General features: G+C 42.9%; 1 protein-coding gene across 1 annotated transcript in view; it reads right to left on the reverse strand.

The window, feature by feature from the left end:
• The window catches only part of LOC118399207 (syndecan-2-A-like), a 34,682-nt gene extending 16,583 nt beyond the window's left edge, over positions 1–18,099 (reverse strand). Inside the window, exon 1 of the mRNA XM_035795098.2 lies at positions 17,657–18,099. Within this exon, the coding sequence (XP_035650991.1) occupies positions 17,657–17,716 (60 nt within the window). The 5' untranslated portion in view covers positions 17,717–18,099. The remainder of the gene's footprint in view (positions 1–17,656) is intronic.
• Between the last annotated feature and the right edge of the window lie 2,948 nt (positions 18,100–21,047).

Here is a 21,047-nt window from a genome sequence, read left to right on the forward strand (position 1 = left end):
CATACACTGTCCGCACTACGGAGGTAAGATCGAAACAATAACAGCCCTAAAGGCATGCTCAAGCCAAGTGGCAACATATGAAGAGTGGGAAGCCAAGAGTCATCTAATAGCCAATTAATGAGACAAGGCCCTGGGAGCTGGGCTAGTTACCTTATAGGTTTGCACAGTCACATACTATTCAACAGTGCATCATGAAGACATATTGAAACATTGACCTTAACCTCAGACTCTCGTAGAACAAAGCTGCTCTGAATGATGCCACCGCTTTAAATATGTGGCCTCTTCCTGTTTTGTTAACAAGAAGGTGCGGGGGAGGGGCGGGACACACTTACAGTACATACTAACCTTTCACACAATCACACAATTACTGGGAGGATTATCAGTTTAGGAAGTGACATATGCTGAAGATTAGCTGCTATAGCCGGCGTTCGGGGAGCGATTCAGGCCTCGTACACAGGAAGAGATCAAACACTACTCTACAGAGAGGAAGCCAGTTGAGTTTGTTTGTGTGTGTGTGACGCTTGACAGAATACCACCGCTCCATCCGATTTTGGTTTCCATGTTTGTTGAAACAAACCACTCCACAACAAAGGGGAAATAATTTCCCACTCCATGTTTTATGCATGCCAGCTGCTGGGATTGCATTCCTAGCTAATTAACAGAAAAACAAATGTAGCCACAGTTAGCTCACAAAGCAAGGGTAAACAACTCACACGGTTCTGGACAATATCATCTCCAGCACATTATGTAGACAACTTTTGTAAAACAATTGTAACAGACCAGGATTTTCCCGTCTCTCGTTTTCTGTATTCCGCGCAATAAAGTTATGAAGTCACAAAACCCATTGGCATATAAGCTACCCTCTGAATATAAATATCAGGGCTTTTATAAAAAGCGGGTTTGCTTGGTTTCTATGGAGCTTTTGTCTGACTGTTCAAAGCAGCGCTCTAGCCCTGAGCTCATATTTGAGAAAGAGGAGGCAATTCATATTCCATTCTGTGGAAACAGAAATAGGTCCTTTACCAGTACCACGTCTTGGCTGCTTTCTCCATCATTAATGATTGTGTGGCAGAAGGAGCATCTTCCCCCCCTCTGGACCCTTGGAGAAGCCAACTTTATCAACACAGAAAACACACTTTCGACCAAGAGGCACACACACGGCCAAAATCTCCTAAATGTACCGTTTTGTCCTCCGTCAGGAACCAGCAATTGTGATCGCTGACAAAACTGTGAAGCTAAAAACAGCTTTAACGTATCTGCCAAATCTTACTCTCGCTACGCAGCCCAATTCAATCCCTCTGCCGTAATTCCTGAAGAATGTGCAGTTATGAAATCTGCCGCCTAGCTTTCCCTGAGTTCATGAAACAACACAAGGCCACCCTGTGCTCCACCATCTGTCTCACTGCCTCCATATGGATGGGCAAAAGATGCTTAGGATCATGTAGAAGAAGCATTCTGATTGGTCCCAGAGAACACCTAGCCAGTGTTTTCATTGGTTACCGGAAACTTCAAGACAACTTTAGAGCCTTTGAATAGGTCTCAGTAACAGGTACCCGGGAACTCTATGAAGGGCGGACCTCTAAGCAGGAACAGAAGAGACGTATAGCGCCTTAAAGCTGGACAGCAGAGATTGTGGTGGTACACCTCACTAAAAGGGGAGATGCTACTATACCCCACACAAGTTCTGAAAACTTTGTACCTAATATCTAAGTCCAGGCACTGGCTGGTATGGTAGATCAGGTCTGGTATTTTACCAAGCCTTGGCACTGAGGATTAATTATTGGAGAGAGCCATGATGCTTCAACTGTCTCTGCAGGACATCCTGGGTCTGGAGTCAGGGCAGTCGGCCCTCATTCCAGCCAGCCACTGAATCACTTGATTTAAACAAATTATCATCATCAAAGTCATCAAGCCTCCCTCCTCCGTTACGCCAGGCTAACAAGTTTACGCATAGCATGAAAATGCCCAGATTCAAATAGCAATGACCTTGGCCCAGTCTCACCGAAATCAGGGATAGGAAAAGAAAACGGGGAGCAGATATCAGAGATATGATATACACACACTATCAAAAGGTGACAGATTTGGAAATGCACTTTCACATGACGTCATGGGGGGGGCGACTGTGGAACGCCACCCATTCGACTCTTGTTTGTTTGGAGGCTCTCCTTGAAATGTTCCTCCCATTATGACTGTGGAATCGCCTCAAAAGGACAGCGAGAAATGAGTGTGTCAGTGGCATTTGCATTTCAAATCAAAATGGATTCCATCCGACACGGTTCCCCAAAGCCTCCTTCCCTGTTGAATAAGAGTGCCCTCGTTGTTTCTCTGTTATGGGAGCGCTACGGGACACTGGACATGGCTATCTGGCGGCGCCAGGTTTACAGTTGGTGTTTAGCACATAGATGGGTGTTAACAGAATGCATTAGTAAAGATTAACGGGCTCGCAGGACCGTTGCATTAATGCGTCTGAGCACGCCAAAGGCTTGGTCGAGGTCCATTTTGACCTGCGCTAATTAAAAGATCCACCGAATCTCTTTCGGTCTCGTCTGGCCGGGCTTTACATCTGACCTGTACTATGTAAGTCCCATGCCATTGATGACTGTTGGTTTGCCCTTTGCTGGATGACGCGTTGTAGGTCTTTGTTTGATGATGTGTTGTCAGGGTTTAGAGCTCTGGACAGTGTGCCTGCCACCGCTGCCCTGGAGAACCAAACTACAGAATATTTTGAAAGAGTCTTCAAATCAAATCGTTAATTTGTCACATACACATGGTTAGCAGATGTTAATGCGAGTGTAGCGAAAGGCTTGTGCTTCTAGTTCCTCTCAATCATGACATCATGGTTGTCTTCTGGATCCAAATTAGAAGACGCAGGAAGCTGTATTCTAAACACGGCTAGGATTAAGGATAATAATGTAGCTATTTTACAAAACACAAAAGGTGAAAATGTCTTTGTACAAGTGAACCGAATCTGAATTGGAGGCAATTTCCCTACATGCTAGAAGGAGAGCAAAATAGTTTAAAAAAAATAGCTGTGCCTTAGAGAGCAATTATTGGTTTGAAAAGGATTTCCCTACGGTACGGTGTAACTCGACAGAGAACTAAAGTACTTCCTGTTTTTATAAAACTGTTCCTATGACAACCACTACTCTGCTGAATATTCATGAGTGCGCCATCAGGGACTTTAAATGCAGTACCATTGAATAAAAGAGAAAGGTTTACACATGACCACAGCATTCGAATGAGAGGTGTCATTTTGAAAGCCCCTAACAAATTTCTATCCATTTCATTACGGAAGATCCTCAAATGCCTTTGGAATCTGGGAGATTTCTCATGAAAACATTACGAGATTATAAGGTATAATTTGTGGGCCCTAACACACCCTGATTAGAGTGCAAGATGTACACCCGGCAGCTGATTCAGTGTTGCATAGAATCAAGCCATGGAAAAATAATGGAAACACCAGACATTAAAGTACATTCTTCTGCTTCGTGGAGCACAGTACAGGTTTCAATTAGGAGCTTTTAAGAACTGATAAAACGGGCTCGTAAATATGAGTGAGCACAGATGTGTTAAATGCACCGTGTCGTTTTCCAGAGCAATCTTGGGAGAGAGATGGAAAAAGTTAAACTGACGTCATGCCTTCATATATCCCCCATTCTTTGGATAACACCCCACAGATGGAGTACATTCCCACTCAGATCCTTGTCTATACAGCAGAACAGAGCCAAAAAGGGACAAGGAGAGGCCTCCAAGCAACGTTAGCAGGCAGCAGATATACAAAACGGCAGACCAACAAGCTTGACCACAAACTATGAAACTGTGAACCAACAAAGATCTCTGTAAATTCTGAATTCTGGTGTGGCGTGCATATGCCCAAGTCTGAGCAAGGAGTTGGAGAGTGTTGTTCATAGTTTCAGTTGTGACTGAATTCACTTGAGAGTAATTCCGTGGCACCTAAAATATGATTTGAGTGTGAAAGGAGGCCAAGATTAAAGAATGTCCACCCAGATGTATTCCTCTTTACTGAACCTGGAAAACCAAGGAGATGTCCTTCCTTTAAATGTGGCAACAGTAAAAACACAATTTTACACAACCACAGAGTGCATTTGTTAAGTATTCGGACCCCTCGACTTTTCACACATTTTGTTACTTTATAGCCTTATTCAAAAATGGATGGGAAAAAAAACTAAATCTACACACACACAATACCCCATAATGACAAAGCAAAAAATGCTTTAGAAATGTTTGCACATTAAAAATAAAAAACTGAAATATCTTATTGCCATAAGTATTCAGACCCTTTACTCAGTACTTTGTTGAAGCACCTTTGGAAGCCTTGAGTCTTCTTTGGTATGACGCTACAAGCTTGGCACATTTGTATTTGGGGAGTTCCCTGCAGATCCTCTCAAGCCTTAAGGCCTTAAGAGGACCTTAAGGCTTGCTCAGATTTCACTACTTGCAGTGAAGTATCTAGTGCATTGGATGACAGTAAGGGCTCTTTTTAATCTGTATCGCTGAAGCGTTACAGATTGAAAGATAGAAATGTAAAAGGTTCTTTCTGATTGAGCCGACACATGCAGCGTTTACCGCTAACGCGGGAACATTGCCTTTACATTTCTATCACGCTGCAATGCTGAACATCCGCGATATGGATTGAATAAAGCCCGTAGTCTAAATAGCTTTCAAAACAACATGAGATAATAGCATGCAATCGATTGTTGGATCATACATTTTTCATTTCAATGAGGGAAAGCACAAATTGCTTTTTGACACAATATTGCCGTTATTACTCTTGGCAACCCAGATTTCTTGGTGATAGTATCAGGCAGATCTGTGATGCTGTGCTCAAGCCAAATAGTTAACTCTCATTACTGTCCTAACTAGCCCAATCCAGTGCCACCCCCCCCCCAAGTCAGACGGACTCACGCGTTCCCCCGCAATAAAGCACCAGATAGAGGGAGATTTGTTCGCCAAAAGGGAAACCAAATTCACACTGTTCTCTTCCATGAAAAAGTGTCACCAGGCTGCATGCAGGGTAGTAAATTGAACAAGCAAAGAAAACAGGGTTTTCCCCTCTTCTCTTCGTCACAACCACAGAACCTCCACCGCAATCCGCTGAAGGAACTTTCCATTTGCTATGCTAATCAAGAGAGCGCGGGGAGACTGCTTTATAAACAAAAGCTGCTATGAGTTACTGTTTTCAACAAAAACTTGACATCGCATGTTGAGAAAGATGAGGGGTCACTAGTTTGTCAAATTGTGGCTCCTTACTGCCCCTGCCACATGCATGGGGGAAGGCGCCAAAGTTAAACCTCTGTCCATGTGCTGCCTCTCCCCAATGTGTTTTCCCCATTCCTAGAAGGCAGGACTGACTGTCTTTTGGAAACACACAACCTCAGCCTCATGAAAGAATCCCTTCCAACCAGTCAAGAGGCGTGAGGGGGAGAAGCTGTTCCTTTCAAACAAACACACATACGTCCTGCAGATGTTCGCGACGCCGACACAAAACACTCGCTTCTTGAGTGTCCACAAAGCAGAGTGTGTTGCTGCATCGCTCTGTTCTTCTTCATTCTTTTCAGCTGTCTTAAAGGGAATATTCATGCAACTGGTTCTCAGCGCAACTCAAATAGACAGCGGTAATGACAAGCAGAATCTTAGCGTCGGGGTTGCGTCGACAAATCAGGGCTGCGTGGCTGATGACGAAGCAAGAGCACAAGGGATGGATGCCTTCCTTTAGAGGCCCAAGGAGCCTCGGCCTGTAGAATCCATTAGAGATTACATAATGTTTGTCAGATAGGGAGCAAATGAATACACCCCCGGAAGGGGCATGAAGTAGATTCTGCACACAGCAAGACATGACTATTCCCACTGGTCACTTTAATAATGTTGACATACTTTTTTACCCACTTCACATGTATATAGTATATTCTAGTCATGGCTCATCTTATATAACCACTGCTGTACACACCTTTTCTATTCACATACATATATATTTATATTCCAGGCTCTGGTCTAGAAGCTAAATTCCTGCAATTCTATCCATTTTGCCATGGGGTTTTGTAGTGTGTAATTAAATACTGTATTCTATTATTACTACAGTATATTGCATTTTAGTTACACTGCTTACACACACCACATATTGATTGATTTCCTGGATTCTTCGAAAATACTGTATCTACTGCTATACATATCATTCTTAGTATATATTGTGTAAAATTGATATGGTGTATATATGTAAAGATATGCAATCTAGTATTACAGTATTACAGTTAGTATCGTATTACAGTTAGTGCTATTTAGGTGAATAAAATTTGTTCCGACATTTCAAAATTTCTTGTAAAAAAATATTATTATTATTATTTGTGTACTTGTTGACATTTTACTGCCTTGTTAGGAGCTAGTAACATAAGCATTTAGCTGCACCTGCTCGCTATAACATCTGCTAAACTGTGTACGCGACCAATAAACGTTGATTTGATTTGTGGTAGGTTTATAAAAGCACGGTCCACAAACTTAGCCCTGGTTTCTATGTGGCTGCATGTACCTAAAAGGCTTGCTCCCAGATAAAGACTAGAATGTTTAAGATGGGATGGGAGGCTAAGGAAAGTGAATATTTTGTCCACTGCAGACACACATTTTATTTATTTATCATGCCTTAAATTAGAGATGATGCTCTTCTTAAATAGCTTACTTTTATAAAAAAGGATGGATAAAGCCCTCCTCTACTCACCTTAAAAGAGCCTGGTTCTAAAATTGCACAATAGCAGGGTGTACAAATATTATTTTTTTTAAGTCGCAAGAATCTACAGGAATAACGATAAAGTTGTTCAAAAATTGTATAACTAGGAAATTAAAAAAGGCCTGGCATCTGTGGGTCTGAGCCTGCTAGCGAATGCAGTTTGTGTATCGATGTTGTTACCCTCTTCTTTATGCCGAAGCCAAAGAGCCTCAGGTGATGAGCTGTCAGGGGTGTGGGGTGATGCAGCGGTCAGCTAGCAGCTTGTGCTACTCAGGCACAACATTACTTAAATCAGTGAACAAAAAAAACAAAACGGCCAACAAATGAAGCTCTGATGTGCAGTGTGGTACATCTCCCCTGACCTCCTTGATTTCGTGTTATTTAAGGGCACGGGATAATAAACCACACAATACACATTCATAAGCACATCATAAACATTTCCTTACAGCTACATAGCATTATTACAACTTAATATAAGTATTCATGCATTTATGGTGTGCTTATAGATGTGTAATGCTTCAGGATATACAGTTTGTAAACAATCACCTATTTTGTTGGAAGCAAAGTCCCTCTAAGTGTATAGAATGGAATTTCAGTGGTTCCCCACTCATTGTCTGTGAGTGTCCCAAGATTCCAAGGCAAAGGCCATTTCGGAGTTATTCCTTTGAGGTCCTGCATTGCATGACACTAAGGGCTCTATTTAATCTGTATTGCTGAAGCGTTGCAGATTGCAAGATAGAAATGTAAAAGGTCATTTCTGATTGAGCCGACACATGCAGCGTTTACCGCTAACGCGGGAACATTGCCTTTACATTTCTATCACGCTGCAATGCTGAACATCCGCGATATGGAGTGAATAAAGCCCGGAGTCTAACTACATTTCAAAACAACATGAGATAATAGCATGCAATCGATTGTTGGATCATACATTTCAGTGTAACTAAAAAGTAGTGCGCAATACACTGAAAAGGGTGGTGTGAAGCGAATCTTGCCCTGGAGGCAGCTCTCCAGAGTGGCCACTAGCTGGCACAGTCATAAAACCTTATTTGAAACCTAACCCTAAACCACACTAAACCCTAAAGCCTAACACGAACCTTACATTTAGACCAAAAAGCTCATTTTGGTTTTCATAAATTTTTTACGATATCTTACTCTGACTTCAAGAAACTAGGTGTATGTCGTGTGTCACTACTTCACAGGAGAGCCATTTGAAAGTAAATAGTTTATCTAAATATGTTTTTTGGAAGAAATGCCTTCTGGAACATGTGAATGTTCATGTGCTTTAATAACAAACGTGTATGCCATTTGTAAATACGATCTCAATTGTCAAATTATGAGCCTAGTTGGTTTAGCTACGGAAAAAATACAGGAACCTTCCCGTTAACCATGATTGGCTGAGATAATTGATGGGCAGGACATGCCGAGAGATGAGTTTGGATTGGTCTGCCATATAACATGAGCTGCTCAGTATGTGTAGGTAATCCTTTCTAACGCAGCTTTTCTGAAAGAGATCACGAAGAACTGCAAAAGTGTTACTAATCCTCTCCACTTTCTGGAGGACCGAGTTTTGAAATCAGCGGAATGTCCGGTGGAAGCAGAGTTTGATCGCTAAGGAGAAAATTGTGGCATTTGACTGCAATTATGTGGAGGGAGTCATAAGAGAACACACAGAAGGATGTTGTATAAAACACCTGTCTTCGGATTACATCTTCAAACTAAGGGCAACTATGGCATCCGTGACAGAGAGGGAAAAGCGTTCATCCATGTATACAGGTAAGAGAGTCTAGCTCACTACTATTTGTCAAAAAGTAGTTTTCATTGCAAGTTAAAGAGTACTGTTAGCTAGCTAGCTAATATTAGCTGGCTGGCTCGTTAGCTAACGTTATGTGTATGATCTGTGTAGTAATATTATTCGTATATCAGAGCCATTTGCATTGCTAGTTATAGCTTGAACCTAGTTGGTTAGATTTAGCTACCTGGAGATTCATGCATGAGTTGGGATTTTGGTTAATTGTTTAGCTAGCTAGCCACTATACAAGTAACCATTTCACTGTACCTTTTACACCTGTGCATGTTTTTGACATATACTAAATACATTTATTTGTGTTAATACTTTTTCATAATGACAACAAGTTTGATGTCGGACGAGAATAGAATGTTCAAAGGGCCTCCCGAGTGGCGCAGAGGTCTAAGGCACATCATCGCAGTGCTCGAGGCGTCACTACAGATCCGGGCTCTATCCCGGGCTGTGTCACAGCCGTCCCCGACCGGGTGACCCATTAGGCAGTGCACAATTGGCCCAGCGTCGTCTGGATTAGGGGAGGGTTTGGCCAGCCGAGATGGCGTTGTCCCATTGCGCTCTAGCGACTCCTGTGGCGGGCCGGGTGCATGCAAGCTGACACGGTCGCCAGTTGGACGATGTTTCCTCCGACACATTGGCGCGGTGGCTCCGGGGTTAAGCAAACAGTGTATCAAGTAGCAGTGCAGCTTGGCAGGGTCGTGCTTTGGTTGCACCGACGGGACAAGAATGTAGCTACCAATTGGATAGCACGAAATTGGGGTAAAAAGTCATTTAAAATATATATATATAAAACAATTGAATATTCATGATGTCAGTGTGACAACTGTCTAGAGACATGTCAATAGACGTACCATAAACAAGCCTTTAGTCTTGAAATATTTGGTTGTTTAGTACACTACTGTACTCATTCTGTTTAGCACATGGCCTCACATGTGAATCCTTAAAGAGATGGGTGGGGCTAAGGCTTAGGAGGGTGTCAACGATGCTGAATGGATGTAGACAAAGAGCTCTCCAGTAGGTGTAACAAAACATTCAAGGGCCATTTTCTCAAAAGTGGGGTTACAAGTTAATCAACATTCAAAGCAGAATTACTTACCTACGGTATGATATAACATTTTCTAGCTCTGAGTCTCTAGTTTTTTTCAGAAATAGCATTTCAAATTTTACTACATAAGACTGTAGCAAGCCGGTCGGTCACTTATAGCCAGCCGGCACATCTAGCGGAAATCTCTAAGTTCTACGTCCAGGGCAAGATTCATGACAATAAACGTCAAACCTTCTAATTAACACATAGATTTTTCTGGTGGTTATCAGCCAAACCACTTGATTGCCATGTCAACATTGAGAATCAATGCCACGTGACGAGTTTCATTGAGGCGGATATCTACGCCCCTCACTGAAAGAAGGGAAATACAGATAGAGAGAGAAGTGATAGATTGATAGGGGAAGTGGGTTATGATAGTCAGCCATACATGGTTCTATAGAAATTAATGTGTGTGTAACGTCTGCTTCCAACTCACACCCTCAAACACCTAGATCCCCTGAACGCAGCTCACTCTCCAGATCCCAATCACCTGAATTCTAATCACCTGTTCACACACCTGTCATTATCACACACTATTTAGTTCAGTTCTTTGCACCCCATCACGGAGTTGTTTGTTTTCTGACACACGTCTTTCGGAGCTCTGTTTTTCCCCCGTAATTTACTCCTCCCGTTTATGATAGTGAGGCAGGCAAAAACTAACGACGCCTTTTGCCTATTCCCTGCCTGTACTTTAGCCTATCGGTTTTCCTGTTATCTACCTATTGTCTGATCTCCCAGACTACGTTACTAGCCTGTTCCCTGCCTGTACTGTTGCCATTTTGGACAACTGTGTATGACCTTCAGCCTGCCCCTCCTGGATCCAGCGACATGTCTCCTCATGTGGTCCTTTGCGATAAACACCTGCTGCGCCCTGCGCTTGAAACCAGCTCTCTGTCTCCCCTCATGTTAATTACAGTGTGAGCAGTTGGGCCTGTAGTTGTCATGCCCACACAACCATGGATCATAACTGGGTATGCTACATGCAACCCGAAAGGTCAAAGAAAATGACAGGTTGGGAGGCTCCTTTCACAATTGCCTGATCACAACATTGTTTGAAACAACAAAAATGCACAGTAACATGACCACTTGTGTTTTTTGTGAGCTTTGAGCTTCTCCCCAATCATTTCCAATAGAGTGAGACTTCTCCCCAATCACATCCAAGGGAGTGACACCTTTGAGTCAAGCAGACATAAGGGCTTCAGGTTAAGGCTCGTCTATTAAAAAACGTGCAGTCTGGAAGTGACCTCATGCCAAACTATGACTCATTCAAAACACATGTCTGAATCAGCTAATTGGACAACCATTCATAGAGGAGCGGAACCCAGTGACAAGTCTGTAAAGCCACAGAGAAAACAGCGGGACACTCGGAATAAGAGTCCAGTTACAGCACCAACTACATGAAAGACACAAATGCTCACTGATATCCATGCTGGCATTTTAGCCAATGTATGGGATAAACAGTGTGCCCCAATTGAATGACTAAACATGATGATATAGAAAGAAAACATAATCGCATAATAGTAAGTTTGGACTTTAAATGATAAAGCATACTATACATATTTCTAATAGGTTGGACAATAATGCTGCTTTTCGACTAACACCAGTGTTACACGAGTGTATACACCTTTATATAGGGAAATTGTTTTCATAGCTAAATGGTGACAGTGAGGACCTGTGAAGAGCAGAATCAACCTCTGCATAATCAAAACAGTTGCTTTCTGAAGTGTTAAAGTTCACAATTAGCCATTGTTATGTAAACGAAAGCTGAAAAGTACCAGTGGCCTGGCGTTTGGCCACTTAGTGAGAGGTCCACCAGAGCCAATAGCATAGTGACTTGGGTGAGGCCCGTGTAGATGGAGACAGAAACATCTGAGCCTTTTAGGAAACTCTGGGGGGGGGTACATCCTGTAATGGAAATGCGTTAAACAACGTATTCAGCCCTCACTAAAGTGAATGTAAACATCACAGTATCTTGTTGGGTTGCCTGGAGTTATGTCTTACTCTGATAACCAAGCAGTAAACCGAGCTGAGCAACGCAACATAGCATAGCATAGGACTATAGCTAGGTTACTTTCCCGGTTAAGTTTACGAACAAGGTCCATAGCCGCGGGTCAGTAGTTTTGGGGGTGGGCGGTGGGCAGTTCAGCTTAGCCTATTGTATGGCAAAGTGGTGTGTCGAAATACACCCACCAGTTGAAGCTCATTTACTGTACTTCTACACATTTTTAAAACACTAAAAATCCTATTTGGAGAACAGCAAAAACAAAACAAAAACGTCCCCCGGTCATTATCACCACAATATTATGTTTATATTAGGTTTAAAGGGTCTGTGGAATGTCGTCTACAATGTACGACTCTACCTCATCATACACAGGCTACATTTACGCATTTAGCCTACTTATGGAACAGTGCATACATATACCGTGCAACATGAAACAGATGCATAACACACACTAGCAAGGCCCACTTCAAATGCCGAAATCAATGTGAAGGTAACCAGAGCGAAAAACAGCTGACGGCAAAATGAAAACTATGCCAGATGTATTGAAATAAAAAAGGCATACATCGAAGGAATTACTTAGGCTTTCAATAGACCAGGACGCATAAAGACAAAGAAACTCGACCAAGGAATAGACACATTTATGACGCGCCCGTGAAAGCCTCCGTACAGGCAGGCGTGGTGGAGCTCCGTGGAGTGTCGCTGAATGAACAGCGCCTCTGTCTAGTAGGCAGCTGGAATTAGGCTATTCAGTTTGTGGGCAATTAGACATTTTCTGGGCACAGTTGAGTAGCCTACAATGCTTATCTGAAAATCATAACTGGCACGCAGATCTTTAGAAATTGTAGGATCAATTGTAAATTGCCACTCCTATGAAAAAGGATGCAGACCCCGTGCTATAGGCTATATGAAGTCACCCTCGTGGAACGGTGCATGCAGTGTACTATGACAGTGTCATTGTTTCGTGCGCTACCCACCAAAAGTGTTCCTTATGTGTGCACCCAGCTCATTTTTTGTATTTGCCTGTCTGCATTATTCACCAGGTAAGGGAAACATCCTGCGAATATTGAAGCATTGCGTCAACGAATGAGGCTGCACTGAGAATATTGAAACATTTTTGAGCAACCTAGTAGCCAACATTGGAAATGTTTCACCGGGCCAGCTTGTCTCTGTCTGATATTGTGTTTTCCTACGCAGCATCTAGGTGCTCATTATACACACACACACACACACACACACACACACACACACACACACACACAAAATCTAAATAACTTTGTAATATTTTATGATTTGCCAACAAGATTGATTTGTTAGAATATCAAATGTTTTAATTCAGGAAGATGGACAAGCAAGACTGATATAGTGTGAGGTAGAAATGTATTACACCAGAAACAGGTTGGCTGCAGGTAGGGATGCAGGTGGACTACAGGTAGGGATGCAGGTGGACTACAGGTAGGGATGCAGGTGGACTACAGGTAGGGCTGCAGGTAGGCTACAGGTAGGGATGCAGGTGGGCTACAGGTAGGGATGCAGGTTGGCTACAGGTAGGGATGCAGGTGGACTACAGGTAGGGATGCAGGTGGGCTACAGGTAGGGATGCAGGTGGGCTACAGGTAGGGATGCAGGTGGGCTACAGGTAGGGATGCAGGTGGGCTACAGGTAGGGCTGCAGGTAGGCTACAGGTAGGGATGCAGGTTGGATACAGGTAGGGATGCAGGTAGGCTACAGGTAGGGATGCAGATGGGCTACAGGTAGGGGTGCAGGTTGGCTACAGGTAGGGATGCAGGTGGGCTACAGGTAGGGATGCAAGTTGGCTACAGGTAGGGATGCAGGTGGACTACAGGTAGGGATGCAGGTGGGCTAGAGGTAGGGATGCAGGTGGGCTACAGGTAGGGATGCAGGTGGGCTACAGGTAGGGATGCAGGTGGGCTACAGGTAGGGATGCAGGTGGGCGACAGGTAGGGATGCAGGTTGGCTACAGGTAGGGCTGCAGGTAGGCTACAGGTAGGGATGCAGGTGGGCTACAGGTAGGAATGCAGGTTGGCTACAGGTAGGGATGCAGGTGGACTACAGGTAGGGATGCAGGTTGGCTACAGGTAGGGCTGCAGGTTGGATACAGGTAGGGCTGCAGGTAGGCTACAGGTAGGGCTGCAGGCAGGCTACAGGTAGGGATGCAGGTTGGATACAGGTAGGGCTGCAGGTAGGCTACAGGTAGGGATGCAGATGGGCTACAGGTAGGGATGCAGGTTGGCTACAGGTAGGGATGCAGGTTGGCTACAGGTAGGGATGCAGGTTGGCTACTGGTAGGGATGCAGGTGGACTACAGGTAGGGATGCAGGTAGGCTACAGGTAGGGATGCAGGTAGGTTACAGGTAGGGATGCAGGTAGTTTACAGGTAGGGATGCAGGTCAACTACAGGTAGGGATGCAGGTGGGCTACAGGTAGGGATGCAGGTGGGCTACAGGTAGGGATGCAGGTGGACTACAGGCGGGGATGCAGGTAGGGAACAGGTAGGGATGCAGGTAGGCTACAGGTAGGCTACAGGTAGGGAACAGGTAGGGATGCAGGTGGGGATGCAGGTAGGCTACAGGTAGGGATGCAGGTAGGCTACAGGTAGGGATGCAGGTAGGGATGCAGGTAGGCTACAGGTAGGGATGCAGGTAGGCTACAGGTAGGGAACAGGTAGGGATGCAGGTGGACTACAGGTGGGGATGCAGGTAGGCTACAGGTAGGGATGCAGGTAGGCTACAGGTAGGGAACAGGTAGGGATGCAGGTGGACTACAGGTGGGGATGCAGGTAGGCTACAGGTAGGGATGCAGGTAGGCTACAGGTAGGGATGCAGGTAGGCTACAGGTAGGGATGCAGGTAGGCTACAGGTAGGGATGCAGGTAGGCTACAGGTAGGGATGCAGGTAGGCTACAGGTAGGAATGCAGGTAGGGATGCAGGTATGGATGCAGGAAGAGGATGATGATGATGTTGGCATACAGCAAGAAGTTAAAAAGTTAGCCCAACTAGGTAATCATTAAGGTTATCTCAATTATCATTCTGTCAATGCATGACAATGCAAATGTGTTATAGCCTACAATTGTTATTGTCTTTGATGGTCACCAAAAAGGAGGGCTCCCCACCTCCCAATTAAATCAACCCCTGGCTATAAGATTACAACAGGGCTTACAAGGCCAAGTTCAAATGCCAAAACCAAATTCAAAGCAATCAGTGCAATGCCTAAACAGCTGACAGGCAAAGCAAATGTCACTCTCTCTGCCCTCTGCTTTCTAAAAGTGACAGAAAAGGTGCACTACTTTTCCAATACTTTCATGAAAAAATTACCCCCCCGCCATTTGTATGTATGTATATATGTATATTATATATAGTACCAGTCAAATGTTAGGACACACCTACTCATTCAAAGGTTTTTCTTTACTTTCACTGTTTTCTAAATTGCAGAAAAAGAGTGAAGAACACCAAACTATGAAATCTACATATTTAAAGATTCTTCAATGTAACCACCCTTTGCTTTGATGACAGCTTTACACACTCTTGGCATTCTCTCAACCAGCTTCACATGGAATTATTTTCCAACAGTCTTGAAGGAGTTCCCACATATGCTGAGCACTTTTTGGCTGCTTTTCCTTCACTCTGCGGTCCAGCTCACCCCAAACCATTTCAATTGGGTTGAGATTGTGTGATTGTGGAAGCCAAGTCGTCTGATGCGGCACTCCATCACTCTCCTTATTGGTCAAATAGCCATTACAAAGCCTGGAGGTGTGTTGGGTCATTGCCCTGTTGAAAAACAAATGATAGTCCCACTAAGCGGTCCTTCTGTAGCTCAGTTGGTAGAGCATGGCGCTTGTAACGCCAGGGTAGTGGGTTCGATTCCCGGGACCACCCATACGTAGAATGTATGCACACATGACTAAGTCGCTTTGGATAAAAGCGTCTGCTAAATGGCATATATTATATTATTATTATTATTAAGCCCAAACCAGATGTGATGGTGTATCGCTGCAGAATGCTGTGGTAGCCATGCTTGTGTGCCTTGAATTCTAAATAAATCATTGACAGTGTCACCAGCAAAGCACCCCCCCCCCCATCACACCTCCTCCTCCATGCCTCACGGTGAGAACCACACATGTGGAGATAATTCGTTCACCTATTCTGCATCTCACAAAGACATGGCGGTTGGAACCAAATATCTCAAATTCATCAAACCAAAGGACAGATTTTCACCAGTCTAATGTCCATTGCTTGTGTTTCTTGACCCAAGCAAGTCTCTTCTTTCTATTGGTGTCCTTTAGTAGTGGTTTCTTTGCAGCAATTTCACAATGAAGGCTTGATTCACAGTCTCCTCTGAACAGTTGATGTTGAAATGTGTCGGTTACTTGAATTCTGTGAAGCATTTATTTGGGCTGCGATTTCGGAGGCTGGTAACTCTAAGGAACTTATCCTCTGCAGCAGAGGTAACTGACTCTTCCTTTCCAGTGGAGGTCCTCATGAAAGCCAGTTTCATCATAGTGCTGGATGGATTTTGCAACTGCACTTGAAGAAATTTTCCAAGTTCTTGAAATTTTCTGTGTTGACTGACCATGTCTTAGCACACCAATATCTCTACCTGTACATGATAATCTGATCATTTATCACTCGTGTTAATCTGCAAAATTGTAATTGTTCGCCTACCTCCTCATGCCCTTGGCATACATTGTATATAGACTCCCCTTTTTTTTCTCTACTGTGTTATTGACTTGTTAAATTGTTTACTCCATGTGTAACTCTGTGTTGTCTGTTCACACTGCTATGCTTTATCTTGGCCAGGTCGCAGTTGCAAATGAGAACTTGTTCTCAACTAGCCTACCTGGTTAAATAAAGGTGAAATAAATAAAAAAAATTAAAAAGTAATGATGGACTGTTGTTTCTCTTTGCTTATTTGAGCTGTTCTGTCCATAATACGGACTTAGTCTTTTACCAAATAGGGCTATCTTCTGTATACCACCCCTACCTTGTCACAACACAACACAAATTCCACAAATGAACTTTTAACACCTATTAATTGACTACCTCATGAAGCTGGTTGAGAGAATGCCAAGAGTGCAAAGCTGTCAAGGCAAAGGGAGGGTACTTTGAAGAATCTCAAACAATGTATTTAGATTTTTTAACACTTTTCTGGTTACTAAATGATTCCATGTGTTATTTCATAGTATTGATGTCTTTACTATTATTCTACAATGTAGAAAATAGTAAAAATAAAGAAGAACCCTGCAAGGAGTTGTTGTATCCAAACTTTTGAATGGTACTGTGTGTAATATATATATATATACACACACCTTATTTTCAGGGGGTGCTGCAGAACCATCCACACCCCTACTTCACCATGGCTATGAATTGGCTAGGCAATTTGGATAGGCTACATGCAGCAAAAGTGTTTATTTGCATTTCACAATAAGATACAATTAATGACCAATTCATAGGTTAACGACAAAAGCCGCATAAATGGAACCAGCCTGGGTTTTTATTACCCACCAAAGACCAAATGATAACAGATAGCTTATAAGCACTGATTTATACAGAAAGGGTTCCTCTATTTTTGACCAGCAACCTGCCACGTACATCGAAATGATAGTTTAGGAGATAAAATACGAAGTACTGACATTAATCTAAAACTCTAAAAACAATGTGTACCTGTTCAAAGCAAACTCTGAACGCTGAAACATTGTCAACATTGACAAACATTGACGTGCAAGTACAGTAACGTTATGGTTCCCAGACCAAGAAAAACAATTTTAAATAATATTGACTATAGTTTTTTTATTTTTTTATATCTCTGGCCGAAACTGAATTGACATTGCTCTTAAGTTATATGATAGGCTACAACGTGTCACATTTAGGACAAGAATAGGCTACCTTTACAATTGCTCAGAGTACTCTAACGTTACAATGCAACAATCAAGAAAGAGTGGTCAAAGATTCGAAGTTGTTCGCTTTCCCAGCTACCCCCTCAAACAAATCGACATGGTTCGCTTTTAAAACTTACCCTTTCCCCCGAGAGAAAGGCTGTTATGCCGAGGGTCAAAATTATCCAAATGTTCCTCATTATTCCTTCAATAAAATGTGTCGATACGGCAAAAACATACAAAATCTTTCTCCTTCTCTCCCTTTCCTCTTCTGTTTGTGACTAACCCCTCTCCCCTTTGCACCCTCGCGTTTCTCGACTCTAGAATGGAATCCCACCGGATACGTGTTGCGTTTTGTTATTCCTCCACGCACTTTTTCGTACAAAAAAAATGTAGTTCGAGTCAAATTGCTGCGTAGGACACTTGACTTGGATGTTTCACAGTTCAATCCGGACTTAATTATACCCTGTATTCACTTGAGTATAGTAGAAACGCAAGTCAGATGTTCCGCTATAACGCGCTAAGATTCGGCCATGTCACACGTTACACAAACTCAACCGCATTGCTGTATGCAGAGAGAGTCGGCAAGAAAATACAGGTCATATGAGGGAGAGCTCGTCCAATGATTGACAGTAACTCCGACCATATGGGAGCATTGTTCAAGCCAAGAGCTTCGCCTCTCTGTACATCATACAGTATCAACGGACTGCCATCAAATCAACTGTCCTGTTGCTTGCATCTACATTTATTTTAAGCAATACACTTTGACGTGATATACCTTTTAATAGCCTACATAAATGTTCCAGAAAAGTCCAGTTGCCATTAGTCAACGATAACATTTATCATCTTAATTCGTGGGTTATAAATATCTGCATCTTCTGTCCAATGGAGAGGCAAAAACAACCATTAAATCACTGCAGACATATCATCAGCTATTATTTCCCTGTAACAAAGTATTACTTTACTGAAATGACTGTGACAGCTTGACATTGTAATTGTGCTACCAACTGTTTTTCCAGAGGGCCTCTATAGTCCAATAGAGCAGGTCTTCTTGAACTCGGTCCTGGGGCACCTGGATGCACACATATTTTTTTTTTGTTGCCCGAGCGCCACACAGCTGATTCAAATAATTAAAGCTTGATGATGAGTTGGTTATTTGAATCAGCTGTGTCGTGCTAGGGCATGGACCGAGTTTGGGAAACCCTATAGCAGAGGATCATTTCAAGGAATTTTCCGGTCAGTCCATTTCTATGGTTCATTTCGATGCAAAGTCTCCCCCTACTGGTATAATTCACTCCTAAACGGTAGACTGATATTATATGTGGTGTTAGTAGGCCTACTTTATGAATCCTAGAATCATATCACGCATAGAATGTCAGTAAATGACCGTTTGAATCTTAATAAATGAGCACTACGTTTAAATTGTGTTACATTCTCATGCTGTGAATGGCAAACATTGTTTATACCTTACAAGTAACCATGCATTCAATCTTTGTATCAGGTTATATGCTTGTATATTTGCCATCCTCGCTCAAATCGAATTACATTTCATTTCTCACCAGCCGCCAAATACAATGGGTGTAGACTACCGTGAAACGGTTGCTTACGAGCCATTCGCAACAATGCAGTTTTCCAATAATGTATAAAAACAGCAACACAAAATGAATAAAATACAAAACAATTAAGGTTTATACAGGGAGTACAAGCACCAGATCAATGTGCAGGGGTAAGAGGTATTTGAGATGCCTTCTGGAATTATTCACACCCCCTTTTTCCACATTTTGTTGTGTTGCAGTCTGAATGTATAATAGACTCACTATGTATGTGTGCAATAATAATGTTTAACATTATTTTTTTGAATGACTACCTCATCTCTGATCCCCACACATACAATTATCTGTAAGGTCCCTCAGTCGAGCAGTGAATTTCAAACACAGATTCAACCACAAAGACACAAAGGTTTTCCAGTGCCTGGCAGAGTAGGGCACCTATTGGTGGATGGATACAAATCAAAAAGCAGACATTGAATATCCCTTTGAGCATGGTGAAGTTATTAATTACACTTTGGATGGTGTATCAACACACCCAGTGGTTGTCTAGTAATGATCAACAACCAATTTATCAGAGCTTGAGGAATTGTCAAAAGAAGAATAGACAAATATTGTACAATCCAGGTGTGCAAAGCTCTTAGAGACTTACCCAGAAACACTCACAGTTGGAATCGCTGCCAAAGGTGATTCTAACATGTATTCAATTAATGGGTTAAACACTTATCGAATCAAGATAAGTGTTTTATTTCTCATCTTGGTCTTTCACTTTGACATTCAAGTACTTTGTGTAGATCTTTAACATAAAAAAATGACAATTAATTACATTTTAATCCCACTTTGTAACACAACAAAACGTGGAAAAACGATGTGAATTCTTTCAGAAAGCACTGTATAAAGTATTGTTAGTGTGCATAGAGTCAGTGCAAGACAGGATCAATGCAGATAGTCTGTTTGACTAATTAATTAACTACTTAGCAGTTTTATGGCTTGGGGGTAGAAGCTATCTCGGAGTCTGTTGGTCCGAGAGCCAATGCTCCGGTACCGTTTGCCCGGACCGTAGCAGAGTGAACAGTCTGTGGCTTGGGTGGCTGAAGTCTTTGGCAAATTTTCAGGCCTTCCTTGCCGCCTGATATAGAAGTCCTGGATGGCAGGGAGCTCGGCCTCGGTGATTTACTGGGCTGTCCGAACCACCCGCTGTAGTGCTTTGCGGTCGAGAATGATGCATCGCCATACCAAGTGGTGATGCAGCCAGTCAAGATCTCTTTGCAGCCTCCTGAGGTGAAGCGGCACTGTCATGCCCTGTTCACAAATGTGTGTCTGTCTGTGGACCATGTTAAGTCCTTACTGATGTGGACATTTCTGACCTCCTCTCTGTAGGCTGTCTAATCGCCATCGGTAGTCAGGCCTACCACCGTCATGTTGTCAGCAAACCTGATGATGGCGTTGGAATCGTGCGTGGCCACACAGTCACGGTTGAACAGAGAGGTGACTAAGCACACATCCTGAGGGGACCCCATGTAGAGGGGTCAGTGTGACGGAGGTGTTGTTGCTTACCCTCACCAGCTGGGACCGGCCTGTCAAGAAGTCCAGGATCCAATTGCAGAGGGAGGTGTTCAGTCCCAGGGTCCCGAGCTCGGTGATGAGCTTGAAGAAAAATAAATATTGTCACATACACCGGAACGCTGAGCTGTAGTCTATGAACAGCCTTCTCACATACAGTTGAAGTCAGAAGTTTACATACATTTAGGTTAGAGTCATTAAAACTAATTTTCAACCACTCAACCACACATTTCTTGTTAACAAACTATTGTTTTGGCAAGTTGGTTAGGACTTCTACTTTAAGCATGACACAAGTAATTTTTCCAACAATTGTTTACAGACAGATTATTTCACTTATAATTCACTGTATCACAATTCCAGTGGGTCAGAAGTTTACATACACTAAGTTGACTGTGCCTTTAAACAGCTTGGAAAATTCCAG

Source organism: Oncorhynchus keta, chromosome 20 (assembly GCF_023373465.1).
Source record: "Oncorhynchus keta strain PuntledgeMale-10-30-2019 chromosome 20, Oket_V2, whole genome shotgun sequence".
Lineage (NCBI taxonomy): Eukaryota > Metazoa > Chordata > Actinopteri > Salmoniformes > Salmonidae > Oncorhynchus > Oncorhynchus keta.